The 16,091-nt window shown below is 43.3% G+C and overlaps 1 protein-coding gene across 1 annotated transcript; it reads right to left on the reverse strand.

Annotated features, from left to right (window-relative positions):
* Positions 1–1,182: 1,182 nt before the first annotated feature.
* Mepe (matrix extracellular phosphoglycoprotein) lies at positions 1,183–9,989 on the reverse strand. Its single transcript, XM_075943578.1, has 2 exons — positions 9,903–9,989; positions 1,183–2,521 (listed from the first exon to the last, which is right to left on the reverse strand). Exons 1-2 carry the CDS (start codon positions 9,987–9,989, stop codon positions 1,247–1,249), a joined length of 1,362 nt encoding a protein of 453 aa, XP_075799693.1. The 3' UTR covers positions 1,183–1,246.
* Between the last annotated feature and the right edge of the window lie 6,102 nt (positions 9,990–16,091).

Here is a 16,091-nt window from a genome sequence, read left to right on the forward strand (position 1 = left end):
TTTTATTTACAATTTAAACTCAGTCATCATTTCTCTACTTAATTGCTTTCAGTGCTTTTTTGGCCAAAAATTATTATTCTTTTATTTATTTTTTTTTTAAAAAAAACAAGAGTACCGGAAAGCAAAATACAGATTTAATGCAGAACCCACTGGTCAGGTTGTCTGTTGTTTGAGAGTCTCCAAGGGACAGGAGGAATAATGCCCACATTTTCTTCTGAAGCTTACAGTCCTCCTTTCCTTCCCTGGATGCTCATCATTATGGGAAAGGAGAAGAATATTAGTAATGAATTCAGGCAGGCGTTGGTAGCAGCGATGTACTGACGCCCGACATAAGGAGAGCTAGTTTTCTGGCAGACGAGGATGTTTGGCACAGGCCTGACTCTGTGGCCTTTCTATGCTCGCTCTGCCTTCCCCTTGTGGCCACGCACTGGCTCCTGAGCATCCCAACAACATGCTCAAGCTAAGCCAAGGAGAAGGTCTGAGAAAAGAGAAACGGGGGTCTCTCTTGCCATGGGACAAATGCTTCCCTCAACAGGAGACATAGGTCCCCTCCCAGACCTGCACTACAAGACCGTCTTAGCCAGAAAAGCATCTATGCTCTAGAGAGGGAGAAGACAGAGCTGGGATACTTTGGGAGTGGTCAATGCGTGGTAACTGTTGAACCGGATCATCCCCCATGGCACTTCCTCCATCCTCTGCTTCTCTGTAGATGGAGTCAGAACCAGCAAAAGGGACCACCATGAGATTTGCTTCATATATAAAACTTGCTGCTTAGGACACTAAACGCACAGCAGAGGGCGGGCATAGCCAGCCACAGAGTGTGATCGGGGAAGTGTCTCGTGCTTGTCCGGGGGATTCTTCTCACACACCTTACCTCTCTCCTGGAGGCAGACTGAGATTGTAACCTCCTAATTCTGCCACTAACGCCAACAGTCTCCTAGCGATCATTTGACTACAGACGACCGTAGAAAAAGCACATTTATTTTCATTCTGCAGAGCAAACAACACACATGAAGGCACGCATGACATTCACGGGCTATTTTAAGGCGTCGCCTACCCAAATATTACCTACTAGATAAATTCTTAGTGAAATTTTTATTTTAAAAGAGCATTAGAACTTTGAATAGAAATTCTTAGAGCTATTATAACAGCTCAACGTCCTGGAGGTTTGTTAGCTTGCTCGGTTTCCGCTGTGTCCGCTCTTCCTCCAGGACAGGAGGAGAGGACTGGTCCAGGTTCCTGGGGGCTAGTCCCCCTCGCTCTCACTGGAGCTGCCGCTGGATGAGGACTCGCTGCTGTCTCTTCTGTGGGTGCTGAAACGCCGGTGGGCATGGGGCCTTCGCGATGGCCAGGCCTTTCTCCATTGTGACATCCCTTTATTCCGGGTAGAACTGTTCTGCCCGTGGAGTACATAATGGTTTTTTCTGCTGTGTGTTATAATCCGCTCATTACTGGGAACGTTAGAGGAATCTCCTTTACTTTTAACCTCATTACCAAGACCGTGAGAAGGAAGACCCGGGCCCTGACTATCGCCTTTGCCGGGAAATCTTTGTTTTTCAGTCAAGGTCACTTGCTTCCTGTAGGATTCTTCTGTGTCTTTCCTAGAACTGCCTTTGTGGCGCTTAGGAATCTCATTGTAACTGGCGCTCCCGGCGCCGTCGGTGCTGCCCCCTTTAGGCTTCTCTTTGGAGGGCACTCGTGGATAGTGAAACTCTACTTTCCCTTGATGAGCATTTAGGCTGCCAGCATCAATTCTGTTCCCTTCTTTTCCAGGGAGTTCCCTAAAATTAGTACTGCCTGTGATGTCATTGCCGCCCTCCACCAGGCTTACACCAGCAGCGCCTGCCCGTTGTGTGGTTTTGTCTCTGGTTTCAACAGCATCACCGCCATGTGTTTCTCTCTCTGGGATCTCGTTAGAACCCAGTCCACTCGTGTGGGGGTTAACAATCTCAGATTTGTCAGAGCCTGAGAGGCCTGTGCGACTACCTGAGCTTTCTAGAGCTGGTCCAACAGCACCTCCTTGGCCAGGAATGTACGTGAAACGTTGGCCATCCCCACTGAAAGGAGGGACATCGTTATCACCCCTCACTTGAATGTCTGCGGAGCCGCTGCCTTCAAAGTCACTGGGGATCTTTCTGATTTGGGGGTGATGTGTTGGGTAGTGAGGGCTTCGTTGGATCTGGTGGGAACCTTTGCTTTTCACTGGGCTGTTCTGGGATAGCAGATTCCTCTGTTGAATCTTTTCATCTTTCAAGTGGTCTCTCGCATCACTGACATCCGCTGGAATCATGTTTGGAACACTCTTAGGTTTCTTCTCCGTGTTTTTGTGCCTTTGTAGTGCACTCCCAGTCACCGGTCTCTCTATAGGCTGCGTGATACTTCTGAGGAGAGCAGCGCCGTCCGTTTCCTGGTCAGGCAGGTTCAGGAGGGCATCCTCTCCATCCTCTGCTCCATTGTCCCCCGTGGGCGAGTCCCCGTGGGCGCTGCCTTTGCCGGTGGTGCCATCCTCTTCATTCATCATCTGCGGATTTACAAAAAGATTTGGGGTTTTTTTTAATTTTTTTTTTTACTCTTTTTGTTATTTTCATTTGCTTCAAAAAGAAACAAGCCTTTCCCTTTTTTTCTGGTAATGATTTCTTTAGGTGTCGACTCATAATTTCTTCCTTTGTCAAACTGGTGAAGAGCAATATTGTCTCTGCTTTTTTTTTCTTTTTCCCCAAAGTAAAATTTTCATCATAAAAAATTATTTTATGTTAAATTTTAAAAATCCAGTAATTCATAGAAAGTGTTTAAAACCTAAAACATATTTAGTGAAAAACCCACAACTCAATGTGGATGGATGGAGCAAAGCAGGTTCATGGGAAAAGAAGAATGAAACAGATTTAATGGCCATGTAAGATTCGAATACTCAGAAGCAAAATGGTGAGACCAATTTTAGACTAAGTAGCAGAATCAATATGTTTTAAAACACATTTTTGTGTGTTAGTATTCCTTGAGTGTGTTAACATCTTGGTTATGATATTTAAAGATTTGAATAGATGAAAGTTCCCATATGGAAAAAAGAAAGATCATCCAAACGCTTACATCTATATGAGGTGTAAGGAAGATCATGGAGATGGTAAAGTAGTTCAGGTAAGCACGGGCCTTGGCGAGCTGCACCAAATGAGATCACAGAATGCCCAAATGTTTTCAGTCTTATTGTTTTTAATGTGTGTGAATGTTTTGCCTGTATACGTGTCTGTGCATTGTGTCAGTGCCCACAGAGGCCAGAGAGACCATCAGATCCCTTAGAAGTGAAGTTACAGATGGTTGGGAGTTACCACGTGAGTGTGGGAAGACAAACCCTGAACCTCTCTCCGGGAGAGCAGTGAGTGTTCCTAACTGAAGAATCATCTCTGCAGATGCCAAACAGTTACAAATCTCTCCGGTGCTCACTAAAATAACTGTGTCCCAGAAAGACCCAGGCACCAATCACATAAGCTCCCATCCCTCTTCAGACTGGGTGAGCTGCAGAGACATGTGATCCGGGGAAACATGTGACCTGGCAAGTCATGTGATCCAGGGAGGCATGTGACCGAAGAGACATGTGACCCCGGGATGCTACTTTGTTTCTTTGAACATCAGACATCTCACTACAAGATAAGAAAATGAATACATTTCAGGATTTTTAAAAGAAATAATCTTGTTTGTTGATAGAATGCAAGCAAAGTATCTATCACAGTGTCTCTCTCACCCACCGTGGTCTATATCAATGGTGCTAGCTGTCCCTCCACCAGGACTGTGTGGATCTATGATGTCATGCTAGCCTGCTTCCCTACAGAGTGGCAACGCTTCCTCATAGGAGGCACAACTGTCCTCTCATGTCTCACATCTTAAGTCATGGCAGCTAACTGTGAACTCCATCTTCACTCCTTTCCCTGTGTTCTGAATGTCACCCTTTCACTGTGGCTTGTGCAAGCCTGTGGCCACTGATCACACATTGTCTAAAAGATAGTCTTGACATTCTCAATCTCTAATTAAGAACACTAGGAGGGTGTGTACAAGAACTAGTTCCAGGCCAGCCTCCAAAGCTACAGAGAAACCCTAACCCTGTCTTGAAAGAAGAACGAAAAAAGAAGGAAGAGGAGGAGGAGGAGGAGGAGGAGGAGGAGGAGGAGGAGGAGGAGGAGGAGGAGGAGGAGGGGAGGAGGAGGAAAGAAAAAGGAAAGAAAAGAAAAGAAAAATTAGTATAGTATATTAAGTTAAATTCAAATTTTAAAATTCTTAATTTTTTCCTGCCTACTCATAGAGAAAATTTTGTCCCCCCCTTTTTTTTTGTGTGTGTGTGTTTCTATTAGTCTTTATTTTCTCTTCCTCTTCTTTTTTAGAAAGGTAACATGCTTGCTAATGACTAATGTGGATTTAATTGGAGGAGAAAATAAAACCGTTTTGTATAGAAGAAAAGAGACAAGGTTTTAATTTTGCTGTAAGACAGTTAAGCATTTGTCTGAGAAAATATTTTAAAGTACAAAGAGCTTCCTGTTCTGCGTGTGCCCAGGGACATGATTTCCGTCCGCCACCAGCTGCACGACCAGCTGTGAGTCAGCGGCTGCTCTGTCCTCTCCTTCCTCCCATGCCTTACTTCATGGCAGTCTTTCTCTGGAGAACAGCCTGCCCACTCACTTCTGTCTTCTCAAACCTTATCACTCCCCCCACGACCGGCTCACGGTTCCCATTGTGTAGGTCTCCCTGAACACCAGCCTGGAACTGACTTCTTTCCACTCCCGTCCCATTGTATGTTTTTCCCCCCTGGTGCCACTCACATGATCCTTTCCATGACCTGTCTTGGGTTCTCATTTCAATGTCTCTTTTCTGTCTTCGTGTTCTGAGAGAGGAGTTGTGCTTTCTCGGTTGGTTCAATTGGCGTTATAACTCACACAGCAGGAAGTGCTGAAAACATGTTGCCCCAGAACCAAAATTAGCTAACTGCCTTAGAAATGGCCGTACGAAGAAGACCTAGCTGAGGCAAATAAAATTCTACAGGAAAATTCTCAATTCCAAGGGAAATGATGCCAGATTTGGAAAAGTAAATCGTCCTTCGGTTGGAGGTATTTTAAGCTGTGTGCAGTTCTACGTGCAATTCTGCAAGAAGCCACTGAGTGAAAGAATTATTGTCACCCCCGTGGACAAGTGCCTCACTCTTCCCCTTCGATGAAAGTGGACATGGGTGAAGTCATCTGTGGGAGGAGTTTAAGATATGGAGACGTGTGTCACTCTTGACAAGACCGTCTGTGATAGTAACTTCCTTCCCCTGGAAATCTACATAGTCCCAGCACGTGGTAGGATATGCTCAGAAAAACCCCTCGTGAAAAGTAGTGTTACCGAAGCACAGTGAAATGACAATTGCAGGCCCCTGAGGCCACCGAGGCCACGTTTGCAGAAGGAAGTCCTGAGTCAGAACACGGCTTGGGCCGAAACAGTGGATGGGGGTAAGGGGAGGCATGGAACGCAGAGTTGCGTAGCACCCTGGCTTCAGAACCTGACAAGTGTCGGGCAGGGAAGAAAGGCAACATCCACAGCTGGAAATGCCAGAGCACTTTGTCCCTGCTGAGCCCCCTTGCTAGTCCAGACGGTCACAGGAGGGTCTTTCCTTGACCTTTATGCTACTTTCAGAGTAGACATGTTTTCATGGTGACCCTTATAAATGATGCAAAAACATACACCATTATGTTAAAGTGGTTTTTGTCTTAAATTTTCTGTATTTCTTCCTAATACTACAGAATATTTCTTTTTAATTTGAGAGAAGTCTAATTTTCATCTGACAATTGGTAGTACTTCTTAGAACCACTGGAGGGCAAGTGTTGGCCGCCCTAGAAGACAGCCACCTCATGGGCTCTCTTTTGTTTACATCTTGAAATATATTTTCCTGCATGTCCCTGTCAATTGTTTGTCGTACCACGGTGAATCAATATTTCAGTGGAATTGCAACATTGGGAAGCACTTCCAGAGTAGAGTGGAGAAGCCATGAGAGAAAAGACAGGTTTCCCCGTGCTCACGGCTGAGGTCCAGCTGGTACCGCCCCTTGAGCATTCTGGCTTTTAAGTTTGATATTCAGACCCTTGTTATTTTCAGCTGAGAGTTTCAGGACATAGAACTGGGATTTCCAGGACAAACCATGGCAGAGATTAGCTGTAATTTGGTGACATGCAGATCTTGATAGTATTTCTTGTATTGATAGCTTTCTTGATGCATGTGGAAAACTAATTCCACGTGAAGCCAATTCTCTATGGAAGCCTGTTAACTAGCCTCCTCCCTCCTTCAGTATTGGTTTGCTTTCACATACCACACACATGGGGAATGGCGTTTGCTAATAACAATGTGCCAGAACTCTTCCTTATCCCTCTGAAAATTGTGATTTCAAGGATGGCATCACACTGGGACAAGAACATCTATATGTGGACATGTTTGATTATCTGTTGTAGGAATTACAATGGACTAGAATGTGTCACGATTCTGCTGGACACTGTACACCCTTGCCTAAGAACCCGAAGACATTTTGGTAATTAAATGTTCTCTCATTGCTTTTTCTTTCTTTACAGTGCTAAAATAGTTATTTGGGAAGAATGATTCTGTTTGCCCTCTATTGTTCTACACAGCCCTTCCTGGTTTTCAGTCTCTGGGTGAAATTCTGCAAGGAGACCAGTGACTCAACTCCACCAAGTAGAACATTCTTTCATTCATTTCTTCGAACAACAAATGTCTAATTTCTTTTTCTTTCACTGGATTATATTAATGTGAAAAATCATTCTGACTGAAAGAGGCTCAGACCCACTTCTCTGTATGTTAGGGAAGAAAACATCATTTTCCTCCCCACTAGATGGCAGTGCCATCTCGGCCATGGAATCAGATTTCAGCATGAAGCAGCCTTCCCACAGCATGGAAGGGAAAGGCAGGCCTGGGGCTCCAGAATGGGAGTCATGGTCATTGGAACGCACAGGAAAGACGTTTTCAATTGCAAACCCGAGAGGTTTAGTGTAAGAGGTAACTCCAAGTTCAGGAAGTGTGGTGATGGCGAAAGCCAACACCTGTGTTACAATATGATGGTGCCAAAGAACTACAGCGCCGACATCAGTTCTGCCTGTAAAGACGCACACCCACTGCAGCCCTGTATGTAAGGGTGCACAGCGATGCCTCGTCGCCCACCACAGCCCTGCATGTAAGGGTGCACAGCGATGTCTCGTCGCCCACTGCAGCCCTGCATGTAAGGGTGCACAGCGATGCCTCGTCGCCCACCGCAGCCCTGCATGTAAGGGTGCACAGCGATGCCTCGTCGCCCACCGCAGCCCTGCATGTAAGGGTGCACAGAATGCCTCGTCGCCCACCACAGTCCTGCAAAGGTGCACAGTGATGCCTCGTCGCCCACCGCAGCCCTGCATGTAAGGGTGCACAGAATGCCTCGTCGCCCACCACAGCCCTGCATGTAAGGGTGCACAGCAATGCCTCGTCGCCCACCACAGTCCTGCAAAGGTGCACAGTGATGCCTTGTCAATCACATGGCACACCGTTTTGCTCAGGCGAGAGAGAATGATCAGTGTGAAGTGTCGATTTTTTCTTGAGGGTAGGTGGCTCATCTACTGAGGCTTACTGAAGTACATAAAGACCAGACACAAAGGAACACATACAGGTAGTTGTCTTGGGTCTTGGAGTTGAGGCCTTGTGAGATGTCACACAAAACAAAGGACCTAAGAATTCTGGGACAAGTTTTCTGTGAACAGCATAGTGTAAGATTCTTCCAATCTTAGTGTTTCCATTTCTTTATTTCCTTTGGAAACTTCTCACTTCTCACTGATGTGGCAAAGGGGACAAATGAGTGGCTGGCTATACAGTGTCCTGTGTGTGCTAAAGTAGAAGTCAGCACCATGATGGACCAGCCACTGACGAGAGAGATGTCCCAGGGGAGATTTAAAACAAGACAAGGAGTCGAAGGACCACCTCACTCACCTGTCCTATTGGCCTAAAGAGTGCTTTTCCTGAACAACACACAAAGACTTGGGATCTTGTTTATGTGTCTCTACTCTAATTGATAAAAATAAAAAAAATCACAGAAATATAAACTCAAGTGGTTAGTGAAAGTATCTCATTAATTGGTCTACTATTCTGCTTCATTCCAGAAACAAATAATTGGTTTGTCAATAACATCTTCTATTTCTAGGACACAGTGTATTTGCAGAGAATTTCCTAGTTAGCAAAGGAAGAAGAATATAGAAATAACTTGGCTAGGTATAAAAATAGGATATAATAGCATGAGTGTTTTCTAACAGAGCATGCTCATTTATGTTTGTGTTAAAACATGTACTTGTGACATAGATTAACCCCATATAGGTTCTGATTCATTGTGACTTGGACTAAAGCCTCCCGCACTGAACTGCATTTGATGGATAGTGATCGAATATCACTGCTTGATCTCCCTCTTCTCTTTTCTCACACTTTAAAACTGTTTGAATCCAGGTCATAACTATGACACATGCACATGGCTTACTATATGCTCGTTTTTATACCAGCAGCCTATGATCAGATAACTGAGGTAACTGTTAAGATGGAATGTATACATCTGTGCGAAAAGATGACACTACAATTCACAGTACCCAATTTTGTCCCTGTCACCCTACTAAGACTCTTTAATTTGGAATCTGCAGTCCTCCCTACTCCTCTGACACCCACTTGGCAGTTGCACTGAACTTGACAGTGGCCCTGTAATGGATATGACATCGTCTTCCCTGAGGAGGAAAGCTGGCAGCCTCTTCTGACTGGAGGTCACCTGATTGATGTTGGCCTGGCACTTTACTGGAAGCTGGTTAGAAAGGGCACTTCAGCTCTTCCCTGGAATGTGCGGCTCAAAATAATTCAGCTTTGGTTGGTTGGACTGAGTCAGTCAGCAAGACCCACTTGACCACCAGCCTGCTTCAGTGCAAGCCTGTATGGTCCTGACTGGCCCCATGGGGATCAGGTGGGACTGGCTGGTTCGGTAGGCACAGCTCTTACCGCAGTGTAGGGTTGTGCACGAAGGGGTTAGTGAGATTCCCTCATTTCTGCTCTTTCACCAGATGGTTCATCCTGCCAGTCTGGTTACCCAACAGCTCTCCCACTTACTCGGGACCTATATTTAAGTATGGTCAGCAATGGAGTGAGTACTTGTTTCCATAGTTACTCGGCCCACAAGGTTACTCTGGGAGCTAGGATGCCGGTAAGACGTTATCTAATTAGCTCCGGTCTGAGTTGCAGAAAAAGTCTGTAGTGCTCAACTTTGTCACAGGATAAATTGGTCACATCCTGAGTGCTCAACCGGTGAGTCAGAAGAAGAAAAGTCACAAGAGGCAATAGAAGCCTGATCTAGGTGAGATCATGGGCATCGGTTCCATTTTAGCCTCATCAAAGAGCATGTTCGACAAGATGCTGCCAGATAGAGTCCCCTCCCAGAGCCCGTTATTTGCACAATGCACTTAGCTAGCTTTACACATTCATGTGAAGTTCCTCAAGGCTCTGGTAAAATATTACCAGGTTGTTTTTGATACATGATGGTTCCAGTTTTTGAGCAGAGCTCACTAATCTGGGCTGACTTGCAACGCTGGGACTGGGTACTCATTTTCTCAGAGATTCGTAATAAAACAACATGGCACCCTCCTATGTGGCAGGCTTCTGATGTGCATGCTCAGAGCTTCACATTTTAACAAACACTGCTGGAAAACGAGAGAGAGAGAGAGAGAGAGAGAGAGAGAGAGAGAGACAGAGACAGAGAGAGAGAGACAGAGAGAGAGAGAGACAGAGAGAGAGACAGAGAGAGAGAGAGAGAGAGAGAGAGAGAGAGAGAGAGAGAGAGAGAGAGAGAGATTATGTGACATGTAAATTAATCTGTAAATGCTTACTGGTGCTGCCCAGGTCACACTGAAGAGGAGCAGTCCTACACACATGACCACAGTCTGCATCTTCACAAGTCTCCCTGAAAAAGTCATGACACCTCTCTTAAGAAAGCCAGTTAGGAGCTGCAGGCATGAACACACACATATGCAACATCCTTCCCCGAAAAGTTAATTTCCTTTTAATATATAGATTACATAGCTTGTATATAATTACATCTATACAATTATCATCTACACAAATATATGCAGTTTGCACAATTAGTTCATAGTTAAGGGTTAATATTTTAATCTATTTTAATGTTTGATTATTGTCATGTAAAACCAAAAATCATCGAATATAATTAATCTGCTAATCAATTAATAGAAATTAATTTTACAGACATAATTATTTGCATTTTCCCCATGTGCTTAGTAAATTATCATTAAATGCTTGTATGGTTGAAAGTAACAGTAGGGCAACATATCAGCTCATAACTGAATCATTTAGTGTGTCGAGATGGCAGATATAAAAGTGAGGAATGGAATCTTATCGATTCCAGGCTAGCACCCTAATGCACAACTTCACACCCACGAGCAATATGTCTGAATTCGTCAGTGTCGGGGCCAGAGAAAGAAACCGCTGGAGCAATTTTTACTGTAAGCAAAAGTACGTACTAAATATTAAAAGGAGATAAACATCATTCTGAGAATTTTACATGTGTTTCTTTATTTGAATCCCACAACAAAGGTATGAGCTAGGTGGCTTTACCAGTTTTATAGATGAGGAAGGAAGCAGACTCGGAAATGACTATTGATGAGCAGAATTGGGGCTGGTGTTCTTGCGAAGAAGCTACAGAACTGGTACTCCTAACCAAAACTCTATGCCACCTCAAGTAAGACTCTGTTCTTCCACATGCAGTCAACTTTAAAAAGACCCTATGTTATAGAAATTTCAATAGAGTAATCTTTGGAACCCTAGCCTTTAGTTACAGAGTAAAACACATGTGTATAGTGTGATAGATATTTCACTAGGACCTAGTGAGCTCAGCTAACTCAAGGAGCAATTACAAAGAAAACTTCCAGCAATCTGTTGGTCTTGGTGAACATGAAATATTTTACTAACACATAAACATTTAACAGCCGATATGGAAATAATGTGATTTGTTGGAGAAAGTACTTTTATGGGCAAAGTATTTTAAATGTTCTTACAACATTTAAACATTTCACAGTAAAAGCATACTCAACAGAATAATGCAACCAAGATATATTGTAAAAATCCTATTATGTAGTCTTCTAACTTAACATTACCTTAAGGATCTAAATTGAAATTCAAGCTATAATTTTGACTTCTAAGCCTTGTAGACAAGGGCAGGCTACACATTTGTCAAGCAGCTCATTGCTGGTAGACGCCTCCGTGCAGTGTTTGTAAAGAGAAGCACAGCTGACTTCTCCTGTGTCTGGGTTCTCAAATGGAGTCCCGCTACCAGTTACCTCGGATTTTGATGATAATGACAGTCAGCCCGCAGGCCAATTTTCTGCCAAGACACAGAGTTGAGTTAATGATGTCTAGCACCTCACCTATTGTATAGAACAAAGCACTGAATTTAGACAACGGTGCTCAGCTGAGAATAGTCCCGGCTGCTCTTATTTTCAATTAACCAGACCAGGACAGTGAGGAGACAGAAAACTCAAGCAAGCACTTTCAATAGCAAGCAATTCTCTGTGAGGAGCAGCGAGAGACAAGTTACCTGGTGTCATTGACCTTTGGCAAAGCTCGGCTTCTTCAGGCTCAGCAGTCCCTGGGCATTTGCTGAAATTTAAAGTTTGTTAGAGCCCCCCAGTGTCCAATCAGCATGGCCCACTCAGCGCCAGTGAGGCGTCTGTCATAAGTGCCCACGGATGACCACAGGGGGCAAGGTAATTTTAATCTAAAAATGTTCTTGTGGTGAAAAGCTGCTATCAAATGTTCCAGGGAGTAGAATAAACAGAAAATTATAAATATCACAGTTTGGACATTATGCTGCCAGATAATTAAAATTGATTTCAGAACTATTAACTAGGACTGGGTGAATAGCTTGCATATTTACAAATAGAAAATATTTGTAAACCAACAAATTTATGAATGGAAGGCATTTTATTAAGTAAGTTTGTAGTTTTCATTGTGTCTGAATGGGATTCAGAATCTGTTAACAACTACATTCTGAGTGTCTACTCCATGGCAGGCATTGGAGAAGCCTCAGTGGATGAAACAGAAACTCATCCTGTCTCATGGGACTCACCACCTAAGGAAGGAATCAGACAACAAACTACGTTCTATTAGATGGTGTTGTGGATGAAGTTGAAGTGGAACACTGCCAGGGGAGATCTCAAACACTGGGAGGAAGGAGACGGGACTGAAATTTTATGTAGAGCATCCTCAGAGGTCCTCACTGCAAATGTGACTTTTGAGTAAAGTCTTTGATATGGCCTAAACGTGTGTTATGCTCCAAAGTTTACACTGTGAAACTAGAACTCCCATAAGATAGGATAGAGCTTTAGAATCTAAGTCATCAGTGAGAACTTTCCTGAGTAAGATTAAAGGACTGAAGGAAATGACCTCGACTTCTCGCAGTCCACCTGTCCGTCACGTGAACACACGACTTTCATCCTCCTCACCACACCCCCAGGAGGAAGTCACGAGACACCGTATTGGATGGTGGTAAAATTATCTTCCACTCACCAGTGAACCTTCCGGCACCTTCTTTATCTTAAACTTCCCAAACCTCCAAAGCCACAAGAAGTCAGCACAGTGAGATGCCAACTTTTGTTCTCTTTAGATACCAAGTGTGAGGTAGTCTGTTACAGTCATGTAAACAGACTAAGCAACCCCATGACTTTGCATAGGAGAACATTCCAGACAGAAGGTCTAGGAAGATCCAGCTCTGGAACAGGGGCTTGCTGGCTATTTCCAGAAGTCAATTAGATACAAAGAAGCCACTTAACTGGAGAAACTGAGCAAGGGAAATAACAGCAAATACAATGAGACAGGAATTAGATAGCGATGACCAGGGACCTGCAGGTCTGTGCTCTCTGCCCTAAGAGGTAAAGTCCTTTCAGGGTTGGTTTGGAGCTGTGACATAGAGGGGCTTGCCTACTCTACATTGGACCTTGGATTCAGTCTCAGTACTACCAAATAGAAATAAATGGGTGAAATTTAATTAATTATTAATTTAATTTAATTCCAAGTCAAGAAAGCTGCTAGAGGTTTTGAGCAGAGCTGAGACTGAAATCGTGAAGTCGGGACAGAGTAGAGAAGGCAGCCCAGAGTTCCTGCAGTGATGGAAACAAAGGCCAGCGGGGCTCCAGGCAGACAGAGGTAGAGGAGCAAGGAAAGGCGGTCATGTTCAGCATGGTCTCAGCGGAAAGCCAATTGGACTGGCTGTGTGGGGGAAGTTAGCACCAGAGAAGCTCGCACCAGGGGGAGCTCTGCAGGAGACTCAGACTGCAGGATGATTTTGCCTTATTATAGGAAAACTGAAGTTACTTTTTATTGAAATGGGAAAATATTCAGAAGATACTTTTGAAGAATGTGTTGTGGTTTTAATTTGGATGAAGATTTCTCTTAAATGGTTAGGACATTGAGTCTGTTCTTCCTTTCTGGACATTGAGCTCGTTCTTCCTTTCCTTGGTGGTAGCAGCTAAAATCAAACTGTAATTCATGTTCATAATAGGGAGGTTTTATTTGATCTAAAAATATAGTGATGCCTCATGGGATGACTCATATTAGGTTTATGTGTAAATATACCAGTAAAAGATTATGTAAGTTTTTAGACTTATACTTTATGATAAGAGCTACTTATGCATAAATACAGCTTTACAACCAATTATAAATAATATGTAATAGATTTTATGTACAAATCTCTGATTTCCCCAAACTCAAATAGGCAAAAATAAAATAAAAAAAGAAAGCAGAAAAATGAGCAGTATATGCCTAACACAGTTTTGGTTTGGACAGTGATGGTTTTTCTAATTTAGGCCAAATTCTTCTTGTTTTGTACAAGTTCTATGGCTTTCTCCCAAGGATCCTGAGTTGCTCTTAAAGACTTGTAGGAGCTTCAAGCTATTGTATGTGAAGAGAACGGCAGTTCATTTGGAGCCATCTAACTGAACTTTAGAATATTTGATCACTATAACCCTCATAGTCATGGACTGAAACACACCTAAGCTCAAGCCCAGCTCCATTATGGTTTTAGTGACAAATTGCCCCAACAATGAAATTGAAGTTTTTCGGCCTCCTTCCCTCCATCCAAGCGTTATACTAACTAATCTAATCCCGGCAACAACTATGATGTAGGTAATATTATTATCATCATAGTTTTTAGTGACGAGACAAAGTGCTTTGGGGTTTTTCCCTAGGTTACATAATCAGCAAGTAGAAAAGCCAGAAATGGCGTAGGATATTTGGCTAATGAAGGTCAGGATGCTATAGGGACACATAATGTCAGCATGAATACTACCAAATTCTGCAAGGTGCTTAGCCCACCGTCTTTATGCCTGTCTCACCTCCTGTTAACGCCAACTGTCTGGGACCCAGGAGGAGCAGGTGCTTCTGCCCCCTGATGCCTGTTGGTTTCCTGACCAAGTCTTCTGTGGTTTATCTAATGGACACACAAAATCATAGAGGGAAATGACAGAAGTGAGGTTTAAGAACCACAGGATGTATTTCTCTAGGCGTTATACACAGCTGGGACACCAGTTTCATTGGTGGTGAGGATTTGGGTGACAAGGGACAAAACTAATAAGGAGATGGAAGTCAAAAAAGAAAAGCAGTAAGCAGAAGTGAACCAACATACAAATGGTAGAAAAGAGAGAAGGCGGGAAGAAAGGTAAAATTCTCATTTGCAGCTTAGATATTCTATTAAGTCCGTGATAGATTCAGCAAATTTGACAGTTGACAGGCTATGCAGTTTTTTGACAGGCTATGCATGATTTTGCACTGTTCATAGCTTCAACAATTCACACAGAGATTTTGTTTGTGCTTCATACACAATATAGACATCGAATGGCTTTTCATTGCCATAGTCTTATAAGAATTTCATATGGATACAAATATATTTTTCCTTTGTTTTTCTTCCCTTCAAAAGAATGTTCCTCTCTATGAAAGTGATTGCCTATTAAATTAATTAATATATAATATGAAGTATATTATATATTTATATGATTCTGGTCTGAAAGTGTATGAGTGAGTTCTAGAAGAAGAAAATTCATAGAATTTTTTTCAGACTTAAGAAGCAACTCCTTATCCTACCACAGAGCAGACTGAATGGAGCTAAATATACATGTTCTCAAAACTGAAATGAATTCAAAGAAAAAACATCCAACTTAAGTCTCAAACTTAGAACCTACAATTGACAAGAGCAAAAATAGTGAGACCCCTTTCCAGCTAGACGTTTGGAGGGGGGCATTCTGGGAAGAGGCCGCTGAGTGGTTAGTGTGAGTGTCCCAGGAGACGGACACTTTGCTTCTCTTCTCTTGGACCCTGTCCTCTTTGCTGACTTTAAAACAACCGAGCAAACAAATTTGTCCTAAAAGTTTTGTTTATAAATTCATCCTGGAAATCTTGTCCTGTCTCAGAAGAATAAGGTGCATTTATTTTAAATATACTCATTCGTAAGTATCAATATTCATCCTAAGCTACAAAAATGTTGCTCTTTAAAACATCACTGGCAGCCCACTTCTCATTTTCCTCCAAATGATTCTTCTCTTTAGGAAGCATTATCTTCCCTCAGCATTGGGCATTTCTCTCCAGTGCAGCACCATGGAGCGCCACAAAACAGCAGGAAGCTAGTTGTGTCCGTTTCTCCAGACCACACCCCCTTCAGCTATTACTAGCGAAGAGAGGGTATGTCAATATAATTTACCTTTATTTTTATATTAGAAGGAAGTTTTCTTGCAACTTAAGATAACGACTCAAAGGGTGTAGTTAGAATGTAATTATAATGACACCAGCCTTTCCTCCAGGACATGGTGACATTGCTGGGAGTGGCTACAAAGCTCTGATCTGTGGCCTCCAGGGGGGCAACGCTGCTCACTCTCAGAATAGGATTCCTTTCAGAGGCTGCTGTTCTGCAGTGCGAGCCCACAGGAGGCAGAATGTGACTCTCAGGGGACGCATATTAACACCGGCTTACTATACCAGGGCATGTCTAGTTTTCTCCATCCTTTAAGCTGGCTCCA

This window comes from Microtus pennsylvanicus, chromosome 12 (assembly GCF_037038515.1).
Source record: "Microtus pennsylvanicus isolate mMicPen1 chromosome 12, mMicPen1.hap1, whole genome shotgun sequence".
NCBI classification, from domain to species: Eukaryota; Metazoa; Chordata; class Mammalia; order Rodentia; family Cricetidae; genus Microtus; species Microtus pennsylvanicus.

Excerpts from the sequence above, each read along its gene's own strand:
- Mepe (XM_075943578.1), bottom strand. The coding sequence starts at position 9,989 with ATGACTTTTTCAGGGAGACTTGTGAAGATGCAGACTGTGGTCATGTGT. Across the intron at positions 2,522-9,902 it reads GTGTGACCTGGGCAGCACCA|ATGATGAATGAAGAGGATGG; the intron begins GTAAGCATTTAC and ends GTAAATCCGCAG.